The sequence below is a fragment of the Orcinus orca genome, chromosome 10 (genome assembly GCF_937001465.1).
Source record: "Orcinus orca chromosome 10, mOrcOrc1.1, whole genome shotgun sequence".
Lineage (NCBI taxonomy): Eukaryota > Metazoa > Chordata > Mammalia > Artiodactyla > Delphinidae > Orcinus > Orcinus orca.
The window spans coordinates 73887080-73905629 of record NC_064568.1 but is presented as its reverse complement, the minus strand read 5'-3'; the positions used below and the strand labels follow the sequence as shown (position 1 = coordinate 73905629).

The 18550-nt window shown below is 52.6% G+C and overlaps 2 protein-coding genes across 4 annotated transcripts; both read right to left on the bottom strand.

Annotated features, from left to right (window-relative positions):
• Positions 1–11: 11 nt before the first annotated feature.
• GNMT (glycine N-methyltransferase) lies at positions 12–9764 on the bottom strand. Its single transcript, XM_004267592.4, has 6 exons — positions 2755–9764; positions 1561–1688; positions 995–1111; positions 707–849; positions 481–602; positions 12–388 (listed from the first exon to the last, which is right to left on the bottom strand). Exons 1-6 carry the CDS (start codon positions 2997–2999, stop codon positions 217–219), a joined length of 927 nt encoding a protein of 308 aa, XP_004267640.1. The 5' UTR covers positions 3000–9764; the 3' UTR covers positions 12–216.
• Positions 9765–9919: 155 nt separating this feature from the next.
• CNPY3 (canopy FGF signaling regulator 3) lies at positions 9920–18550 on the bottom strand. Of its 3 annotated transcripts, XM_049716119.1 has the most exons (7): positions 18233–18531; positions 14296–14419; positions 13582–13637; positions 13383–13516; positions 11284–11406; positions 10931–11048; positions 10280–10606 (listed from the first exon to the last, which is right to left on the bottom strand). In XM_049716119.1, the coding sequence occupies exons 1-7, from the start codon at positions 18405–18407 to the stop codon at positions 10383–10385; spliced, it is 954 nt and encodes a 317-aa protein (XP_049572076.1). In that variant the 5' UTR covers positions 18408–18531; the 3' UTR covers positions 10280–10382. The 3 variants fall into 3 exon arrangements, 2 of the variants coding, with proteins under 2 accessions (XP_004267641.1, XP_049572076.1); XM_004267593.4 differs by lacking the exon at positions 13582–13637 and having other exon boundaries at positions 9920–10606; positions 13383–13479; positions 18233–18524; XR_004482209.2 differs by lacking the exons at positions 10280–10606; positions 10931–11048 and having other exon boundaries at positions 11296–11406; positions 13383–13479; positions 13583–13637; positions 18233–18550.

The following is an 18550-nucleotide window of genomic DNA, read 5'->3' as shown; positions in this document are numbered from 1 at the left end:
AACACAAGGTATACAGGACCTGAAAAAGGCATAAACTATATTGTTCAGCCTTCCATCTGCCTGAACCCAAATCCCTGTCCCCCAGCTGCAGTCTGCCCCTCCCCACACCCCCAAGATCTGCACTGGAGGGGGCTGGGCTTGGTGTGGGACTACTGGTCCCTCCTCCCCAGAGCCTGGCAGCGCCTGGGCAGAGGGCTGTGGGAGCTGAGGGCTTGTTCAGTCTGTCTTCTTGAGCACGTGGATGAAGTAGCAGGGGATGTAGGCCTGGCCCGTCTTGTAAGGCTTGAAGTCACCCAGGACGCTGTGCTGGCACTTGCCCCCGAAGGCTGTTTGAAGCAGCTCCATAAAGGATGCCAAACAGTGAGGGTAGTAGGAGAGCCGGAACTTACTGCAACAGAGCCCCCGACCAACCATGAGGACTGGTGGTCTCAGCACCCTCACCCCGCCCCCCCCCACCCCCCTGCCTTGCCAGGTGGGTACCTCAGGTCAGGAGAACCGCTCTGGCCAGTCCCTGGCACCTGCACCGTGTAATCCAGGGTCACCATGTGGGCCTTGTTGTTCACCGTCAGTACTGATGTTGTGATGTCCTTGGTCAGGTCACTCTGCAGGTGGTGGTTAGCTGCGTTAGCCTCTGCAACTACCAATGGGACCTGGACCCCAGTACCACACCTCCCTCTCTGGGCGGCTCCTCCCCCAGGGGCCCCACCTTATAGTAGATGTTCTTTCCTGGCGGTGCACAGCCTGTGCTGAGGATGTGGTCGTAGTTGCGATGATCGATGACCAGCACACCCCCTGACCTCACCATGCTCGCGATGTTCTTCAGGGCCAGCCGGTGCTCACTCTGGTCCCCTGAAGTCCGCCGGCCAGGGACAGAGAGGCTGCGTCTGCTCAGGGCCCCCAGCACCAGTCTCCCTCCCATCTTTCTCCTCCCCAGGGGCATGGAAAGGATATAGTTCAAAGCAGTGTCCATGCCCAAGGCCACATCCTCTCTCACCTTTGCAGTCTGGCAAGTGGGCAAAACTGTTTCCAAGGCAGATGACAGCATCAAAGCCACCCCGTGGTGGGTGGGGCACATCTTTGTCCAGAGTCATCCAGTTGGCTTCTTCAATGACTGAGGGCCGGGAAGGGGAAGAGGGATCAGGGTGGCACCATGGTACCAGCAGTACCCACCTCCACCAAGTGGAGTCCTGCCTCAGTTTCCCCTTTAAGGCACACACAGGGACTCCCCATCCAGTCAGGGGGAGGGGATCATTATGGACATGGAGGATGAAGGGGAAGAGGGGCCCAGGGAGGAGGAAGCCATGGTTGGGAAGGAAGGCTCTGTGCTTACGGGTTTTTATTTGGGGGAAAGACAAGACACTATAAACATAATTAAAACTAGCCCCTCGTACTCAATACCTCATTCTGGTGCCTAAGCCTCCCTTTTCAGGGAAATGACAGTGGTTTTACTGTCTCCCTTGAGGAAAACAAAACACCCACCACAGGAGCTAAAGGAGCCCAGGGCAGAGAGAACCGTGTCCTTGGTGGCTGGGCTGAGGACGCCTGGCTGGACCCACGTACCCCACTTGTCAAAGGCAGGCTCGTGCCGCCGGTTCCAGCGCTCTTTAAGCGCATACTTCAGCATCTTGTCACTGGCATCCACGCTTGTCACACTGAAGCCCTCTTCCACCAGCATGATGGAGTCCACCCTGGGCAGGACCAGGGATGACAGGCAGAGAGGGGCAGTCAGGGGGGCCTGGGAACGCAAGGAGGAGACCCTGTGCTGGACACCTCCGTCTCCTCTATATCCTGTCCCCAGCCTCTCTCCACTGACCTCAATTGACCTGGCAAATCTGTTACTGAGAACCCGGTAGCAACTTTTCTTTTTTGTTTTAGCACCGAGTCAGGTATTCTACAAATGTGCATTAATCCTTATGGCAATCCAGTAAGGTAGATGGTGTTATCCCCATTTGAGAGATGGGGCAAACTGAGGCTCCTGGAAGTTAGGTAACTTGAGCACAGGAGGTAGTATAGCATGATTTTTTTTGTTTTTGCTTTTGGCTGCGCCACAAGGCTCGTGAGATCTCAGTTCCCCCAACAGGGGTTGAACCCCGGGCCCTCGGCAGTGAAAGTGCGAAATCCTAACCACTAGGCCACCAGGGAACTCCCAGCATGGTGGTTCAGAGCACAGGTCAGACCCTAAACAACCTGGGTCCGCATCTTCTTTCCACCTTTACCTCTCTGAGGCCAAATTTCTACAGCTGTAAATGGATATCACTTCTTACCTCATGGGGTTTTGTGAGGATTTTAAAAACTGATGTATCAAAAGCACCTGGCACAGTCCTTTGGCTGAGGCACATGTCGAACAAGTGTGAACGCTGCAGCGCTGGAGCCCGAACAGAGCTTCCGTCGGTGTGGCCCCAAAGCCTGGCCTTTGCGCCGCCCTCCCGAACCCGCCTTCCCCACCCGATGTGCCCACACCCTCGCTCTCACCCTGGGTCTCCTGGGCCCCGTCCTGCCATCGTCGGCCTCGCCCTGTCTGTTCTGCCTGGGCAAACACTCATTCCTGGCCCTGGCGTCGCGCCCCCGCCCGGCTCAGGGTCGGCAGAGGAGGCTGCCCTGACGTGCCCGGCCATGGTCCTGCGATCAAGCTGCCCGGGCCGAGCCAACTCCGTCGCCCCAATGCCCCGGGTCCCCACTCACCCCGGTCCCCCACCACCCTACCCGCTCCCTGCTCCCGCTCACTCCGGTCCCCTGGCCCCTGCCTGGGCTCACCCAGTGCCACAGGCCACGTCGAGCACCCGCTGGCAGCCGTGCTGGCGCAGCAGCCCGAGCAGCCAGGCCTTGTACTCGTCGGTGCGGCTGCGGGTGTCCCCGATGTAGAGCTGCCACACGCGCGCCGCCTCTCCGTCCGCGTACTGGTCCGGGAGCCCTTCAGCCGCCACCCCTAGGGAGCGGGTCCGGTACACGCTGTCCACCATTCTGCGACGTCCCTTGCTCCGCTGCCACCGGCTCCGCATTTATAATACGGCCCCTGCCAAAGCTCCGGCTGCCCCACCTGCCCAATGGCAGGTGAGCACGGGGACACGCCCCTGCTGGGCTCCGGGCCCGGGGCCGCGGCTGCTCGGGCCGCGGGGAGGGCGCTGCCTGGCAATCCTGGACAAGCCCTTCTCGCCCGCCTGAAGATCCGGCCCTCTGGCCGATCCCTCGGCGGGAAGGGACCCTCCCAGACCCCTGCCCACTTAACCCAGGTCTCAGGAGGGCCCAGGAAGGGCCAGGAGAAAGGGGAGAAGTGAGAGTGCCCGCTCCACCCCCGCCCCAAGCTGGAAAGAAACTTTAAGTCCACAGAGATGGGCGCCCAGGGCTGGACCCTCCCTAGCAGGGAAAAAAAGGTATTCGAGTATCTAAAGAAGGACTGTCCAGGGACTTCCCTGGTGGCCCAGTGGTACAGAATCCCCCTTACAATTCAGGGGACGCGGGTTCGATCCCTGGTCAGGGAAATAAGATCCCACATGCTGCAGGGCAACTAAGCCCACCACTACTGAGCTCGCGGGCCTACTAGAGACCGCTTGCTGCAAACTACAGAGCCCACACGTTCTGGAACCCGCACGCCACAACTAGAGAAGAGAAAACCCGCACGCCACAACCAGAGAGAAGCCTGCACGCCACAATGAAAGACCCCGCATGCCTCAACAAAGATCCTGCGTGCTGCAACTAAGACCAGAAGCAGACAAAAAAATAAATAAAATAAATAAATCTTAAAAAAAAAACCTGTCCAGCTGAAGGAGGGCCTGGTCAGCCAGGGAAGGAAGGAATGGGGAGTATCTGGGTAAATGCTGGCTTGGCCATTCAAGTCCAGGAGCAGTTCTGGCCCAAGGAATCATTCCACCCACCTGGGGGCAGGTGTTCCTCTGTCCTGTAGGTGAGGCATCAAGCTTTTTTTTGAGCTGCCTAAGGTGAAGTCTGGTTCCAATTCCTCTCCAACCAAGCACCCTTCTAAAGACCAACTGCTTTTCATGGAGGTGCCCACAGAGTGTGAAGTCCAGGGTCAGGGCTGGGAGTGCTTGGTGCTCTTGCTATCATACTGCTCACTGTCACTTCATAAATTGGTCGTTTTGTTTGGTTACTGTACATCCATCCTTCCTCCCCAAAGCAGAAGGTCTCTTCCTGGGACAAGACCCTGGACTGAGGTGGATTCAGGAAAATGATGCCACCCAGGGAAGCCCAAGACAGCAAGAACAGCCTTCCCCACCTGTCTTTGTTCTTCTGGCTTCAGAAAAAGCGGAGGTATGGAATTTAGAACAAAGGAGCCTCCCCATCCCCTCCCCCTTTTACCATCTATAGAATCCGGGAGCTGGAAGAACCCCAAAGATATGTAATCATTCTTACCTTTCTATTTTTAGCACACAGATGACCTCAAATGGGCCTGCCCATGCCCAAGCAGTGGAGTCTGTGCTCACACTGACCCTACAGACAGGTCTTTGGCTACAGGCTTAGAAAGACACTGTACTAGGGAGTCTATAATACGATTTTTTTAAATAATATGAATGCTGATGGTAAACTTGGCTTTTAAAAATATATATAGGTTGTGAATAGCTTCTAAACGTGCTTTTCATTTCAAAGACAAGATTTTTGTCCTGAAGTTAGTAATTATCTGATTTCTTTCTCATCCAGAGGCATTTAAATAAAAAGTCGAGATCACAGTTCACATGGAATTGCATGGGCCTTTTTTCCTTTTTTGTTTTTGCTTTTAACTATCAAAAGCATATTTTCTTCTCTTGACCATAAATTACTTGGCCTTAAGCATTTTTTGGCTACACTGAGAGGATGTGCCGCAACTTGTTTACTCACTCCCCAAGCTCTGAACATTTAAAATGCTCCCACAGTTTTTCAAAAGAGTGAACATGTGGATGGTTATGATGAAATTATTTTCCAAATGAAATTTTTCTATTAATTGATGCTGTCACCCAAAACACATGTTTGTTTCAACCTTCTCTACATGAAGATATTATTCATTGGTATTTCATTGGGTAGAAAATTGTATTTAATTGTTGTAATCGTCTTTAATTACCACCAAAATGTACCAAGTAATGGCAGTCCTTCATTGCTAAATTGTTTGTCCATGTCTTCTACCCACTGAAATATATCAAAACCGCCTTTTGTTTTACTTGGTTACTCTATGTGAATTTTAGATAACCCAAACCCAAATTTAGATAACCCTGGGCCATGGAACAGAAGGTCACAGAATATAAATCAATTTACAGTTTGACTTAGCTGAAAATAAGGTGCTATTTTTAATATGCAATGCTTATTATTTGCAACTGGCTGAAAAGACTAAATTCTTCATCCCCAAATGTATGTTTGCAAAGAGATTTTAGGTTGGGAACATGGCTGCAACTGGACAAACTCCAAGGCTATACCTATTTGAGGACACATGAAAATCTTAGAATTGTGAATTATGTATATAAGAGTAACTACAAATGGAAGACATTCTGGCTGGTTTTGTTTTGATTCAGAACAGGTAGAAATACATTGCTCAGAGGAGGGATGCCAATTTCCAAACTCTAGTCCAAGCCGCTGGAAAAAACTCTTCTCTGCTGACTATCTGTCCAGATTGACCATTGGGATGCCACCCACCCACATGAACTCTGCTAGCAGATTTATTACAATGGATCCTTTTTTAGCTTTTTCAATATATGATATGACTCACTCTGCTTTAATAAAGCCCCGTCAAATGAGTATAAAATTGGTCCCTACATTGGTGGGTTATAACACTAATTAATGGTGGCTACATTACTTTCTTTTTTTTTTTTTTTTTTTACATTTTTGGCCACGTGGCATGTGGGATCTTAGTTCCTGGACCAGGGATGGAACCCGTGCCCCCTGTGGTGGAAGCGCAGAGTCTTAACCACTGGACCGCCAGGGAATTCCCACACCTGGCTTTTTGAGTGTCCTGTTTGTTTTTTGGACAGAGAACCTTTTCTATTTTAGAAAAGTAATGATGGTAGGAGACGTTGCCACCCCTGGAGCTGGTTGGCCCACTTCTCCCGTCTCAATGTGCAGCTACATCTCCTGTAGAGAATCACACCCATTTTAGCGGAAGTTTAAGCTCTGTTGGCCTGGATAAACTTGATAGATGGAGAGTACACTTTTAAAGAAAGAATGAGTAAAATTGGATTCCTCTTAAAGACACTGTAGAGAAGCCAGGTCTTGAGGGCAGCGTTAAAGGTCAAGCTTCCTTTAAGCTATACAAAACTGTAAACTTTGAAAAGGGAGAAAAACTTGGTTAATTCACTCCTAACTGCATGTCCAACCTTAAACTCTGAAGACATAAATAGACTAGTGGACAGCAGCTGGTCTGCTTTCTAGAAGAGAGAGCCATGTCTAAGGGGAGGATGGTGGACGAGCCAACCAGCTATGGCTGCAAGATTCTATGGCATGGAGGCTATGCCCCGGGGCACTGAAGCCATTCCATCTGGGTTCAAAACCTGGCTGGGCCACTTCCTAAATGTGTGGCCTGAACAAGTTATGTAAACTTTCTGTGCTCCGTTCATTCAACAGATATTTATTAAGCAGCTACTCTTGGAATTCCCTGGCAGCCCAGGGGTTAGGACTCTGAGCTTTCACTGCCGAGGGCCCGGGTTCAATCCCTGGTCTGGGAACTAAGATCCCACAAGCCCTGTGGTACGGCCGGCGGTGGGGGGGAAAGCAGCTACTCTGTGCCGGGCACCGCTCTACTAAGCACTGGGAATATAGCAGTGAACAAAGTAGACAAAAATCCCTGTTCTTTTTGTAGGGTGTGTGTGGGATGTTTCTGGAGTGATGGTAATAATGTTTCACAATCTGCATGCTGGTGACTTTGGTGTTCAGTTTGTAAAAATTCATTGAGCTTACACTTATGTGTACTTTTCTGTAGGTGTATTTTATTTCGATAACGTGTTTAAAAATCCATGGCCTTGTGTGGATCACAGCTGTATTAAATGAGTTAATTAAAGCATGTAGAGCTGTGCTTGCCACATAGTAACATGCACTCAAAAAACAGTGGCTACTATTATTATTCCAGTGAAATTTCTTAATAGTGCAAACCAGGCCATCAGTGGATGTTCAAGAGGGATTCAGCTGGCTCTGCTGCTAGGATTAGTACACAGAGTCCTTCCACAAACCAGTTAGGCATGGACCATGCATCTGTCACGAAAAAAATGTGTTTTTCTTTCAAGATCAAAGATATGAAGAATTTTGTTCATACTTGTGAACTAAAGTGATTTAGGGCTGCTGTGCACATGTGGACAAGTTGTGAACTGCACAAGGTGTCCTTATTTAAAGGGCTTCCATTCAAACTGCAAACCTCATGGGCTTGTATATTTATTATCATTTTCTGGCAGGAATTCTGGCAGTCAAGTGTCTTATTCTAACAAAACTTTTATTAAAACAACTTTCTGACAGATGGGGAGTCAAAGGTGTGAAAAGCACCACTTTCTAACTTGCGAAAAGATGTTGCATGAAAATACCACCCAGGAACTTGGAAATAAAGAGAGGAGCCTGCCTCCTAGGAGCTGTTCCTTAAAACGAATACACAGAGGCCCCGATGCAGCCACTTCTGAGACTACAGAACCCCAACCCCTGAGACTTGACTGTCATTGAACTGGAACAAACTGGCCTTGTGCTTTGTCCATCAGCCTTTGTGGTTCTGGATGACAAAAGTCTCCAACAGAGAGACAGATCCTCTCTGGGGTTCTGATAATTCCTGTTTCTGAGGACAAGACTTCCTTCCAGTGTGGCTTCATTGAGGTCTTGGCCCCTCTTAGCACAACACCCGAATTTCTCCTGGTGGAGTGGGTTGCAGCTGGCCTCATCTTAGGACCCACACAGACTCCCCAACCCAGCAAGTATGAGGGGGGGCCCATCTGTATGTTTAACAAGCATCCAAGTGACTCTCATGTCCAGGTGAGGGTAGGAGACCCCGTTCTAATTGGGTTTCTAACAAAGGGACTGAAATCAGGTTTACTCGAGCTCAGCCAGACCCCTCACCTTATGGGAAAGTGGGAGGCAGTATCCAGTTCAGAAAGGCTTGTGTGTGTGGTGGGGAGAGGAAAAGAAAAACCTGGGAAGCCAGATCCTGCCTTCTTTCTTTTCTAGGCTGGGCCAGGGAGAAGCTGCCTGCTGGGGTGGGTGCGTGGAGAGCCAGTGAGTGTGCAACACGCCTGGCCTTGTGGGGAATGGGGGGCAAGTGAGGGCACTCACCCTGCAGCAGCCACAGGTCAAAGAGCAAAGCAGTCGCAGCGCTGCCCTCCCTCTGGTCTGGGCCTAGGCCTGGGATTGGGCCCCTGGGCCAACACCCCAGTAAGGGGATAGGTCTTTGTCTCATCCTATTCTAAGGACAATGAAGCTCTGGGGACAGACCTAAGCCAAGTACTGAAGTGCTGTGGGTTAATGACAGGATGGGGGTGGTCAGAGACTGTCCACCAAATCCTAGACAGTCCAGGGGCCTGCAAATGGTTCCCCAGCCCTGGGTTCCAATCCCAGACCCCCGCAGTCACCTCCTATGCTCAGACCAGAGTCCAGGATGGGACCACAGTCTAGGCTGGAATCTCTGCCCACAGCCCCTTCAACAGGCACCAGTATCAGCGCTGGAGATGGGGAGGGGGGTGCTAGACCAAAAAGTATCATCCTCCAAGGGCCTGTTCTAAGCCTCATGGGCCAGAGAAGCAGCTTCCAATTTGCTCCACTCTCTATGGCCTTGGTGTTCCCAGCCCTGGGGAGCGGGGAGGGGCTGAGCCCGAGTTGGGGGGACCCCAGAGCCTTTTTGCCAGAAGCTGGGAAAATCCTCCTGGGGCACCTCAGCAGTGACCCCTCCTACCTGCTGGGCCCAGCCTGGAGCGTGAGGGAGCCTGGGTGCGGGTGCTCAGGGGATGTGGTGTGGGCATAGTGCTGGCGGGACCTTCCACTCTTCTCTCCTTTCTAGAAGCAGGGGCTGCGTCCTATTTTCCTTCTAAAAGAGACTTGTTGGTGGGCATGGGTTACGGGCAAGAAACCAAACCAGTTCAATGCGAATCACATGGCCAGTGCCAGGTGTTGGGAGCGGGGCCCTGGGGCTGCGGGAATACAGTGGGCTGGGGTCTCAAAGCCAGGGTCCGCGTGCAGCTGTGCCACTGCCAACAGGACTTTGGGCGCGTCCTGTGACTTGAGCCTCAGTTCCCTCTTCTACAAAATGGAGCTAACAGCGCCCACCCGAGTGCACTGCAGGGTTATAGCACTGACTACTCGCAGCTGTCACCACTATTGCTTCTGACCCACCACAGATCTCTGCCTTCAGGACAGACAAGGAGGTGCCGGAGCCTCCCATCCCTTCTCCCCAGAGGCCAGCCTTCCTGTTTCTCCCTTACTCCCAGAGAACATGGTGCAACCAGCTGTTTTGGGGGGACTGGGGTGTCCTCCCTCCCCTGCGGGCTCCGGGCACAACAGCTAAGAGGCATGGAGTGGTCAGGTGTGGTCATCAGGGAACAAGGTTCAAGACCAACAGGCAGGGCCAGGCGGAGGTGGAGACGAGGGGCGGGAGCTGGTGGGGTCACTGGCGTACACTTTACACAACCAACGGGAAGGCCTTGGTGGCGGGGAGAGGAGAGGCGGGAGGGAGGGAAGGAATGAGGGCAGCCAGGTACCAGGGCACAAGTGAGGCCCCTCCCAGCCTGGGGGGCTCGGGGAGACCAAGAGCAGCTGAGGGGCCCCACCGCATACCCAAGGCCCACCCCTCGCCCCAGCGCCCCCGGGCCCTCCCTGCACTTGCTTTCCCCACAGTCAGCAGGTTCGGCCTCAGGGATGGGAGGATGGGAACAGCCTCCCATTCTCAGCCCCCAAGGCTGGAAGGTGAGGGACAGGAAAGAGCCACAGGGGGCTCCAGGCCCCTCTGAGGGGCTGAAAAGGACTCAGAAATCCAAACGAAAAAGGCCGAAAGGTTTTTACTCTGTGAGCCCTGGGGAGGGCTGGGCAGAGTGCAAGGTGTCCACAGGAGGGGTGGGTGCAGAGAGGAGGAGCTGGGGCCTCAGTCTTGCTTCCCGGTGTCAGTGCCGGAGAAGCGAGGGGGTGCGGGGCTCTGGAGCCCCAGTCCTGGGGCCCAGCTCGACACCTGCCTGTCCGAGTTCACACTGGAGTCCTGGGCAGTCCTCAGAGCGCAGAGCCCGCCTGAAGTCTGGGTCAGGAGAGGAACGCTGGGCAGAGGGAAAAGGCCGGCCTGGGCTGCCCGCAGCTGATCTGAGTTCTTCCAGGGCTGGAGTCTGTCTGCGGCAGAAGAGGCGCAGCCCAGGCAGGCACAGCTGAAGCCCGGTGCCGCTGTCTGCCAGAGCCGGGGCCCAGATCCTCCAGCTCCCAGGTCAGGGCTCTGGGTCAGCAGGAGAGCGGAGTTAGGCTCAGAGCTCCTCGGGGGCGCCGCGGGTGAGGGGGGAAGCCTTCTGGATGCCCTCGTCCTCCTCGGGGCTGGGGTCTCCCTCGAGGCCACCCAGCTCCTTCCTCTGTTTGCTGCCACCGCTGCTGCCACCCGAGGCCTTGGTCCTGCCACTCTTCTTCTTGGATTTCTTCCCCCCCAGGGCGGCTGTGTCCCCCTTCTTGCCAGACCACCGCTCTGCCAGGCAGCCTGGGGCAAGGAGGAGAGACACCGTCAACAGACTGCTTTGCTGGGTGAGGAGCACTGGCTGCGGAGCCACTGGGGGCGGCGACTGGAACGCGTCCCAGCTCTGCCTCGTTGTGGCCCCAGGCCCGTTTTGGGGCATCTGAGGCATCCACACGTTACTCTGCACCGGGCGCGTCAGGCCTTGACCCCACCCTGTCCCATCCAGCTCCCTGAGGACAGATGCTACGATGCCCCCATTTCTTATTTCTTTTCTGTCCTCCCCCTACCCACCTCCCCTGAGGGGGAGGCAAACAACACAATCGAGGGCTGACGTGCCCTCAGACTCACTGGTATCCTTGCCCTTCAGCACGTGATTGGCACAGAGGAACTGAGTCAGGTCCTCTTCCTGGTGGTTCCTGTACCAGTCCTCGATCACCTCCTCAAACTCCTCCACCAGCACGTCGCACTGTTAACCACAACGCCTCGCGTTGGCAAAGCCCGGCACCGACTTCTCCCAGAGGAGCCCAGCTGAGCCCCGCCGCCCACCAGGCTGGTGGCTGATTCCCGAGGAGGCTGCAGCCAGAGGGGTGAAACGACTTGACCACGGTCCCCCGGCTCCTGGTGGCCTTCCTCAGCTGAGGACCCCCCACCACCCAGCTCTGTGGGGCACAGCTGGCCTCTGAGGGCCGAGGGGTCCGTACCTGCTTCTTGAGGTCAGCCACCTCTGCAGAGGTCTCGTTCCACAGCTCGTAGGGGATGTCCATCACTACCTTGACCCCTTTGTGCACCAGGTTGTGTAGCGTCTCAAAGGTCTCCGACATGCCCTGGAAGAGGCGACCAGACATGAGAGGCAGAGACCCTTCCTCTCCCTGCCTCCTCCTCTCCCAGTGGAGCTGGAGGCCCAAGGACCCAGCTGGAAGTCAAGACCCCCTATAGCTTCTCACACTTGTCCTGACCTTCCCCTCCCCTCTTTGAGACCTGCATCCCACAACCCCTCCACACACACGCCCTGTCCTGCCTCCCCTCACTCCTTCTTTCCAAAAGGTCTGCTGGGGCTTCCCTGGTGGCGCAGTGGTTGGGAATCTGCCTGCCAATGCAGGGGACACGGGTTCGAGCCCTGGTCTGGGAAGATCCCACATGCCGCGGAGCAACTAAGCCCATGTGCCGCAACTACTGAGCCTGCGCTCTAGAGCCCGTGCTCCCCAACAAGAGAAGCCACTGCAATGAGAAGCCGGCGCACTGCAATGAAGAGGAGCCCCTGCTCGCTGCAACTAGCGAAAGGCTGTGCGCATCAATGAAGACCCAACACAGACAAAAATAAATAAATGTATTCAAAAACCCAAAAACCAAAAAAGCCTGCTGTTGCCCTCAGGCCCTTTGGACAAATACTCCTTTTCCAGGAAATAAGTTGGTCTTGGCTCTTCCCCCTCACTGTGACCTCCCCCATATCCAGGCCCACTCCCTGCTTCGGGTTCTTCCTATGGCTTGTGTCCTTCCTTGAGGGGAAGAGGCACAGGCGAAGCAGGGAGGACTCTTGGTTGCATAAAAAATATTCTTCTCCACGGAGACAACACACTATTTCTCCTCTATCTTTCCAGAGATCATGCACGCGACTAGAAGCAAATATACACACAAATATATCCTCTCTTCCACCCCCACATTTTACACAAGCAGCAGTATGTATCATACACACCATTCGGCACCTTGCCTTTTTCACTTGATAATATACTTTGGGGCTTCCCTGGTGGCGCAGTGGTTGAGAGTCCGCCTGCCGATGCAGGGGACACGGGTTCGTGCCCCGGTCCGGGAAGATCCCACATGCCGCGGAGCGGCTGGGCCCGTGAGCCATGGCCACTGAGCCTGCGCGTCCGGAGCCTGTGCTCCGCAGCGGGAGAGGCCACAACAGTGAGAGGCCCGCGTACCGCAATAATATACTTTGGAGATGATCTTAGTTCAGTTCATAAAAAGCTATCTCATTCTTCGTTTTACACTTTGCAAAATGGTCTACTGAATGGCCACACTGATTTATTTAACCACTCCCCTACTGGTGAATGGTTAGGTTGGTTCTAATTTTTTTGCTATGGAAAATAATGTTAAACATTTTTAAATTAAACATGGATTTATTACCAAGTACAACATTAACACCCATTATAAAGATAAAACCTAAGACTTCTGGGGTTTGATACTATTCATCTAGGTTTCCCAGGGGTTTCTGATGGATCTCCTTTGCTATAAGGGTACTTAGGTGGAGAAATGTGGGAGACAACTCTCCTACCAAACATGGAAGATGCAGAGACAAAGAAACATGGGCCTTGTTGCAAGAAAGCTCATTCTCCAGGGAGAGAAGCATTCGTGTACACAGTAAGCACAATAAATGTCACAAAGGCACCATGATGGAGGTCCAGGTAGGGGCCCTGTGGGCCCAGAGGAGGGACGTGGCAGTCACCGCCCCCCAAGAGTCTTCTGACATCTCCTCTAAACCCTCACAATTCGGCACAGCCTGAGTTCTCCCTGCACGAGTGCTTAGGCCTCCGAGGGGGCTGCCACCCGGGAGCATTTCTATCTGGGGCTGAGGCAGGACCCCAATGGGCAGGCCCAGACCATCAGGGATGTGCCCACTGCCACTGAAAAGTCAGGCCGCTCAGGAGGGGAGGGGTGCCAACAGCAATGGATGAAGAATGGGGAGAGACCGAGGAGGGATGCTCCCAGGGCACGATCTTCCAGTGGCACCCAGACCAGCAGACACACTTAAACATGCAGCCTGGCCCCGGTGGGGATGAAGGGCCAGCACAAACCCAACCTTGGCAAATCGGTTGCTGCCGGTCCTCTCCTTGTGTAGGCTGTAGTCCAGGAGCCGCTTGCAAATGGTCTCAGTGACTTCGATTAACCGTAAGTCCCTGCCGAGACAGCAGCACGAGAGGGCCTGAGTTCCCCTCCTCACCCCCGTGGATTAGTGGTCCGTCCCTCCAGCCCTGCTACCCCAACACCTGCACATCTCACCAACGGGAAGGCAGAGCTGGAAGGAAGATAGGTCATCTGGGGGGGCTCTGAAATGCTGGAACACAGACCAGAGAGACACAATTTTAACAGCTCTACGGGAAGGAAGTTTTGTTTTGTTTTTTTTTTTAATAAAGCTAAATGATTCAGTAGATTTTTAAAAAATAAAGTAAAATGTATTAAAGTTTGATGTTAAGATATCACTTCATTTTGAAAGGATGATCGTAGTTGATGGAAGTGTTTTTTGGTTTGTTTTTAATATTTGTACCTGGCAAAGTTAGAAGTTGGTAATCTTTTCTTTTTTTCTTAGGCCACGCTGCGAGGCTTGCGGGATCTTAGTTCCCTGACCAGGGATTGAACCCGGGCCACGGCAGTGAATGCGCCCAGTCCTAACTACTGGACCACCAGGGAATTCCCCAGTAATCCTATATTTAAAAAAATTAATCCATAAAATCCAAGAGCCTGGGAATCACTGATAAGGTCCAACAGTCTTGCTTTTACAGATGAGGAATGTGAAGCCCAGAGGCATTCAGGGATTTATGAAGGCCACACAATTAGTTGGGGATAGAACCAGTGGGCAAACTTAGGTCTCAGTTAGAGCTGCCTCCCTTTGGTGGGTCTGCCTAGCCAGAAGGGAGAAGGGAACTTCGAGCTGCTGATGCCTCGAGGGACAAAGCAGACCAGGCCAGTGCCCCCCTCCCTACCACTTCACTTACGACTTGGTGTATTTGACTCCTGAGGTCTTCCGGTCCAGGATGCCATAGCCCATGTCAATCACTTCCTTGGTCTTGCCAGTTTCCTCAAAGGCTGACTTCAGCTCCACTGCGACGTATTTACACACTGGGGGAAGGAGACACAGCACAGCCTACTGAGTGCATCTGAGCCTTTGACGGGAGCTGGCTCCCAGCAAAACAGACCCGAGTGGACGCCTCTCCGGGACTGGGTTGAGTCAATGCTTGGGGCAGAGAAAGGAGTTAGCACCAGACCACCAAATGGAGCTCAGTAGGTGAAAGCGGGCTCCAAGATCCCACTGCCCCCTGTCCACTCCTGGCCCTTATTCCTACTGGCTTCATTCCTCCCAGCTCCTTCCTGCTCCCCACCCCCACAATCATTTATTTTACTTAAAAATTTTCCAAACATATAGAAAAGCTGAAATGCTGAAAGGGTACAACGAATAACTACATACCTTCCACTCAGTCAACAGTTGTTAGTAAAAACAAACAGTCGTTAGTGATTTATCACACTCTCTCCCCAATATATAATATAAAGCAATGTGATAATAATAGATGTCAACAATATACACATTGTTTTTGCTAAACCATTTTGAAAGTAAGTAGACTTACATCACTCCTAAACAAGTCATCACGCATCTCTTGAGAACAAGGACCTTCTCCTACCTAACCATAAAAATCACCATACTCGGAAGATTAACAACAATTCCAATATCATCTAATACTCAGTCCATATTCAAATTTCCCCAGTTGTTCCCCAAATGTCTTTTTAAAATTTTTTATTTATTTAAAAAAATTTTAAATTAATTAATTTATTTTTGGCTGTGTTGGGTCTTCTTTGCTTTGCGCCGGCTTTCTCTAGTTGCGGTGAGTGGGGGCTACTCTTCGTTGCGGTGCGCGGGCTTCTCATTGCCGCGGCTTCTCTTGTTGCAGAGCACGGGCTCTAGGCTCACAGGCTTTAGGCTCACAGGCTTCAGCAGTTGTGGCTTGCAGGCTCTAGAGCACAGGCTCAGTAGTTGCGGTGCACAGGTTTAGGTGCTCCATGGCATGTGGGATCTTCCTGGGCCAGGGCTCGAACCCGTGTCCCCTGCATTGGCAGGCGGACTCTTAACCACTGCGCCACCAGGGAAGCCCCCCAAAATGTCTTTCATGGCTGTTTTATTTCTTGATTTCATATGTTGTTCCAACACCAGCTCTCTGTTCCTACCAAATTAATTTGCTGCATTCCCCCCACAGGCCTGTTTCTACTGTTTTTGTTCATTTATTTTCTCATTTCCTCTTACGCTTCCTTGAACAGTTATTAAGCAACTCCTGTGTCAGGCACTGCCTGGGGATACACAGACAGAAAGAAGGTCCCTCCCTTCTAGATACTCAGTCTAATGGAGCAGAGACAAGTGTAAACAAATAATTACCATTGCATAAGGAGTGCTACCACTGAAAGTGGGCAGTGCCTGGGGCTTCAGGAAAGTGCATGATGTCCCCCTTCAGGGGTTGTCTGTCCATTCTCCTAACCTCACCTTAAAAACCCCCTCCCCCAGGAAGCCCTTCTGGATGAATCCCACCTGCTCTTGATTTCATTCTGAGACTCTGCAGGATCCATGCTCTCACTAAGGGCCTCCGTCATCTCATGTGTCTCTCTGATTCGACTACAAGGGCACTCAAAATGAGGATCATGTACTGGATCTTTTTCTTTACTCCTCTAGTCTTGGACTTTATCAGTTGGATACTTGATAAATATTGCTCAGAGAGACTGTGCTGGTGCTCGAGCAGCTTCTGACGTCTCCGAGTGGAACGTGGTCTGCAGGCTAAATGCCATCAGCGTTGTTATAACACCAACAGCAGAGTTGGGTAGAAAACCAACCCACTACTGAAACAAATAAATCCCCTGCAGGCTTGTTTGGTGAAATTTTATAACATATGCATTAATAGATGGCATGGAGAACTTGGAACACATGAAAATTCCAAAATGTAAGTCAGTGACCTCAGAGTCTGCAATGAATTGTGGGTGTCTCACCTCCCTGGCTCTCCATCCAGGACCATCTGGGCTCCCTCCCCTCTTCTGTCCTGTACTGTGTACAAGCTCATCATTTTTCTGGCTCCTGTGGCCCCCCCCCCCCTTCCACACCCTCAACATGCAGTATGCCAGGCCCCGGAGGTTGGAACCCATCAACTCATCTCTCTTATACCCATCAACCACAACCTTGCTGCCCAACTCTTCCAAACCTTACCTCTTCAAGACCCCCTCTGGGGGTCCCACCCAGAGCCAGACTTGGAGGAGACTCATGGCACAGACCCCAGATCCTCATGCACATCCACCCACTTTTTTCTGGGCAGGTTCTCCTTCCTCTGTGCCAAGGCCGCTTCCACTCAGGCTACTGAGCCAGGAGGCAGGATTTGTTGGCCAGATAGTCAGCATTTAATACCAAAGATGTCACAGTGATAAGTAAAAGTAAATATACATGATTAAGAGGAGCCTAAGGGTTGGAGTTTGCCAAGCCTTCCTATGACTGAAAATCCCTTTAAAATTATTTTTATTAATTACCTACAAAATCAGGTTGGACTAGAATGATCTAAAGATCTTTGCCAGCTCTGTGCTATTATGAGTCTAAGGAAAAGAAATGTGAACTTCTTAGGCTCTGAGAATAATAAGAGAAACAGTAAGGGCTCTTTGGTATTAGAATAAGATAGGAAATGAGAAGGGGAACTGAAACCCCCAAAAGATGTTGCCTATGACTAAAAGAAGAGTGAAAGAAAGGAAGGCATCATAACCCTCTGACTGTCTATTCAAGACAGTGAGGGAGAAAGTAGAGGCTAGAATCCACATTGGGAGGCCGACCAGTGAGGTCAGCTCAGCTCTGAAGCATCTCACCTTTAATCTCTCAAACAAAAAGATTATGCTTTCCAAACTACCCCCACTTCCCAGTGCTTGGGGAACCTCTGGCCGACTGTATGCTTTGTGTTAGGATGCAACAGATTTATAGCCAACTTCCGTGGGGGGCTGGGGTTAGGGAGGGGAGAAGGAAGGAGTGGGTGTAAAGGCCTGAGGAGGAAACTGAGAAATGGGGGGGAGGAAATAAAAGGTAGGCCCTTCCCAGTCCGTAGGCCCTTCCCAGTCCTGAATCGCTGGTTTGCGTGCTGGCGCTCTTTTCTCTCTTTCCCACTCCCTCTCCTTCTCTCTCTCTCCAGTGCCACACCTTGGGAGGCCTTTGGGATTCACTCTTTTCCCATATTCCTAAAATCTTCCTCCCTCAGGAAGTTCCCCCAGGCTCTCTTCTTCTCCTAAAGTGACCCCTTCGGCCTCAGACCCTCCTCCCCCCTCCACACACACCCACAGCGCCCCCCACCCGCTTCACTCATACTTATTCCAAATACAACTACTGGCTGCTTACTAGGCACTGTGTGAATCGCTATCTGAGTCAAGGTCGCTGCCCGCAGCTCACAGCTAGTGGGGGAGACTTCCAATGACACAAAGTAGGTTGCCGTGAGGGCACAAAGGGAGCGTCTCAAGCTCTTCTTCCCCCAAGACCAGTCATGTGGATCTTTTCAGTTCCTCAAACTTGTCCTTTGCTTGTAGGCCTCTCCATCTGTGGCTTCACTTCTCTTCACCCGGCTAACTCCTAATCGTTCAGGGCTTCCTGGACGAAGCCTTTCCCCCCATCTCTGGGCTAGATTTAGATGCTCCTCACCCAGCCCTCAAAGTTCTGTGCCTCCCCTACCACGGCATCTACTACCCCGATTATAAGTGCTTGTTTTCACCGATTTCTGAGCTCCAAGTGCACTGAGACCTGAACTCTCGCCCGCCCCTGTGTCCCCAACATCCAGCACAGGGCCAGGCACATAGCAGGTTCAGGGAGTGGAGACCCGCTGGAGAGCCCAGGGCCTTCGATCCCCCGACGCTTCTCCTCAAGCCCCGCCCCCTCACCTTCGCATTTGCTGGGCAGTCGAACCCAGTCGGTCTCCTCTGCTCGGGCCTGCCTCGGGCCCAGTTCCGGGGCCGCCAGAAGTAGCAGCAGCAGCAATAGCAAGGGGAGAAGCAGAAGACAGCGGGCCCTGGGCCCGGGCCGGGGCCGGGACGCGGGCTCAGGTAACGGCTCCATGGCCCAGCCGGACCCGACCCGAGCGGACCCGGCTGCGCTTCCTCCGGCTGCGCGAGCTAGGCAGCTTCCCGGAGCCGCTTCCGGGACTGCACACGTGCCTCAGCGTAACCAGGGCAACGAGGAGCCCCTCCTGCCTACTCCCG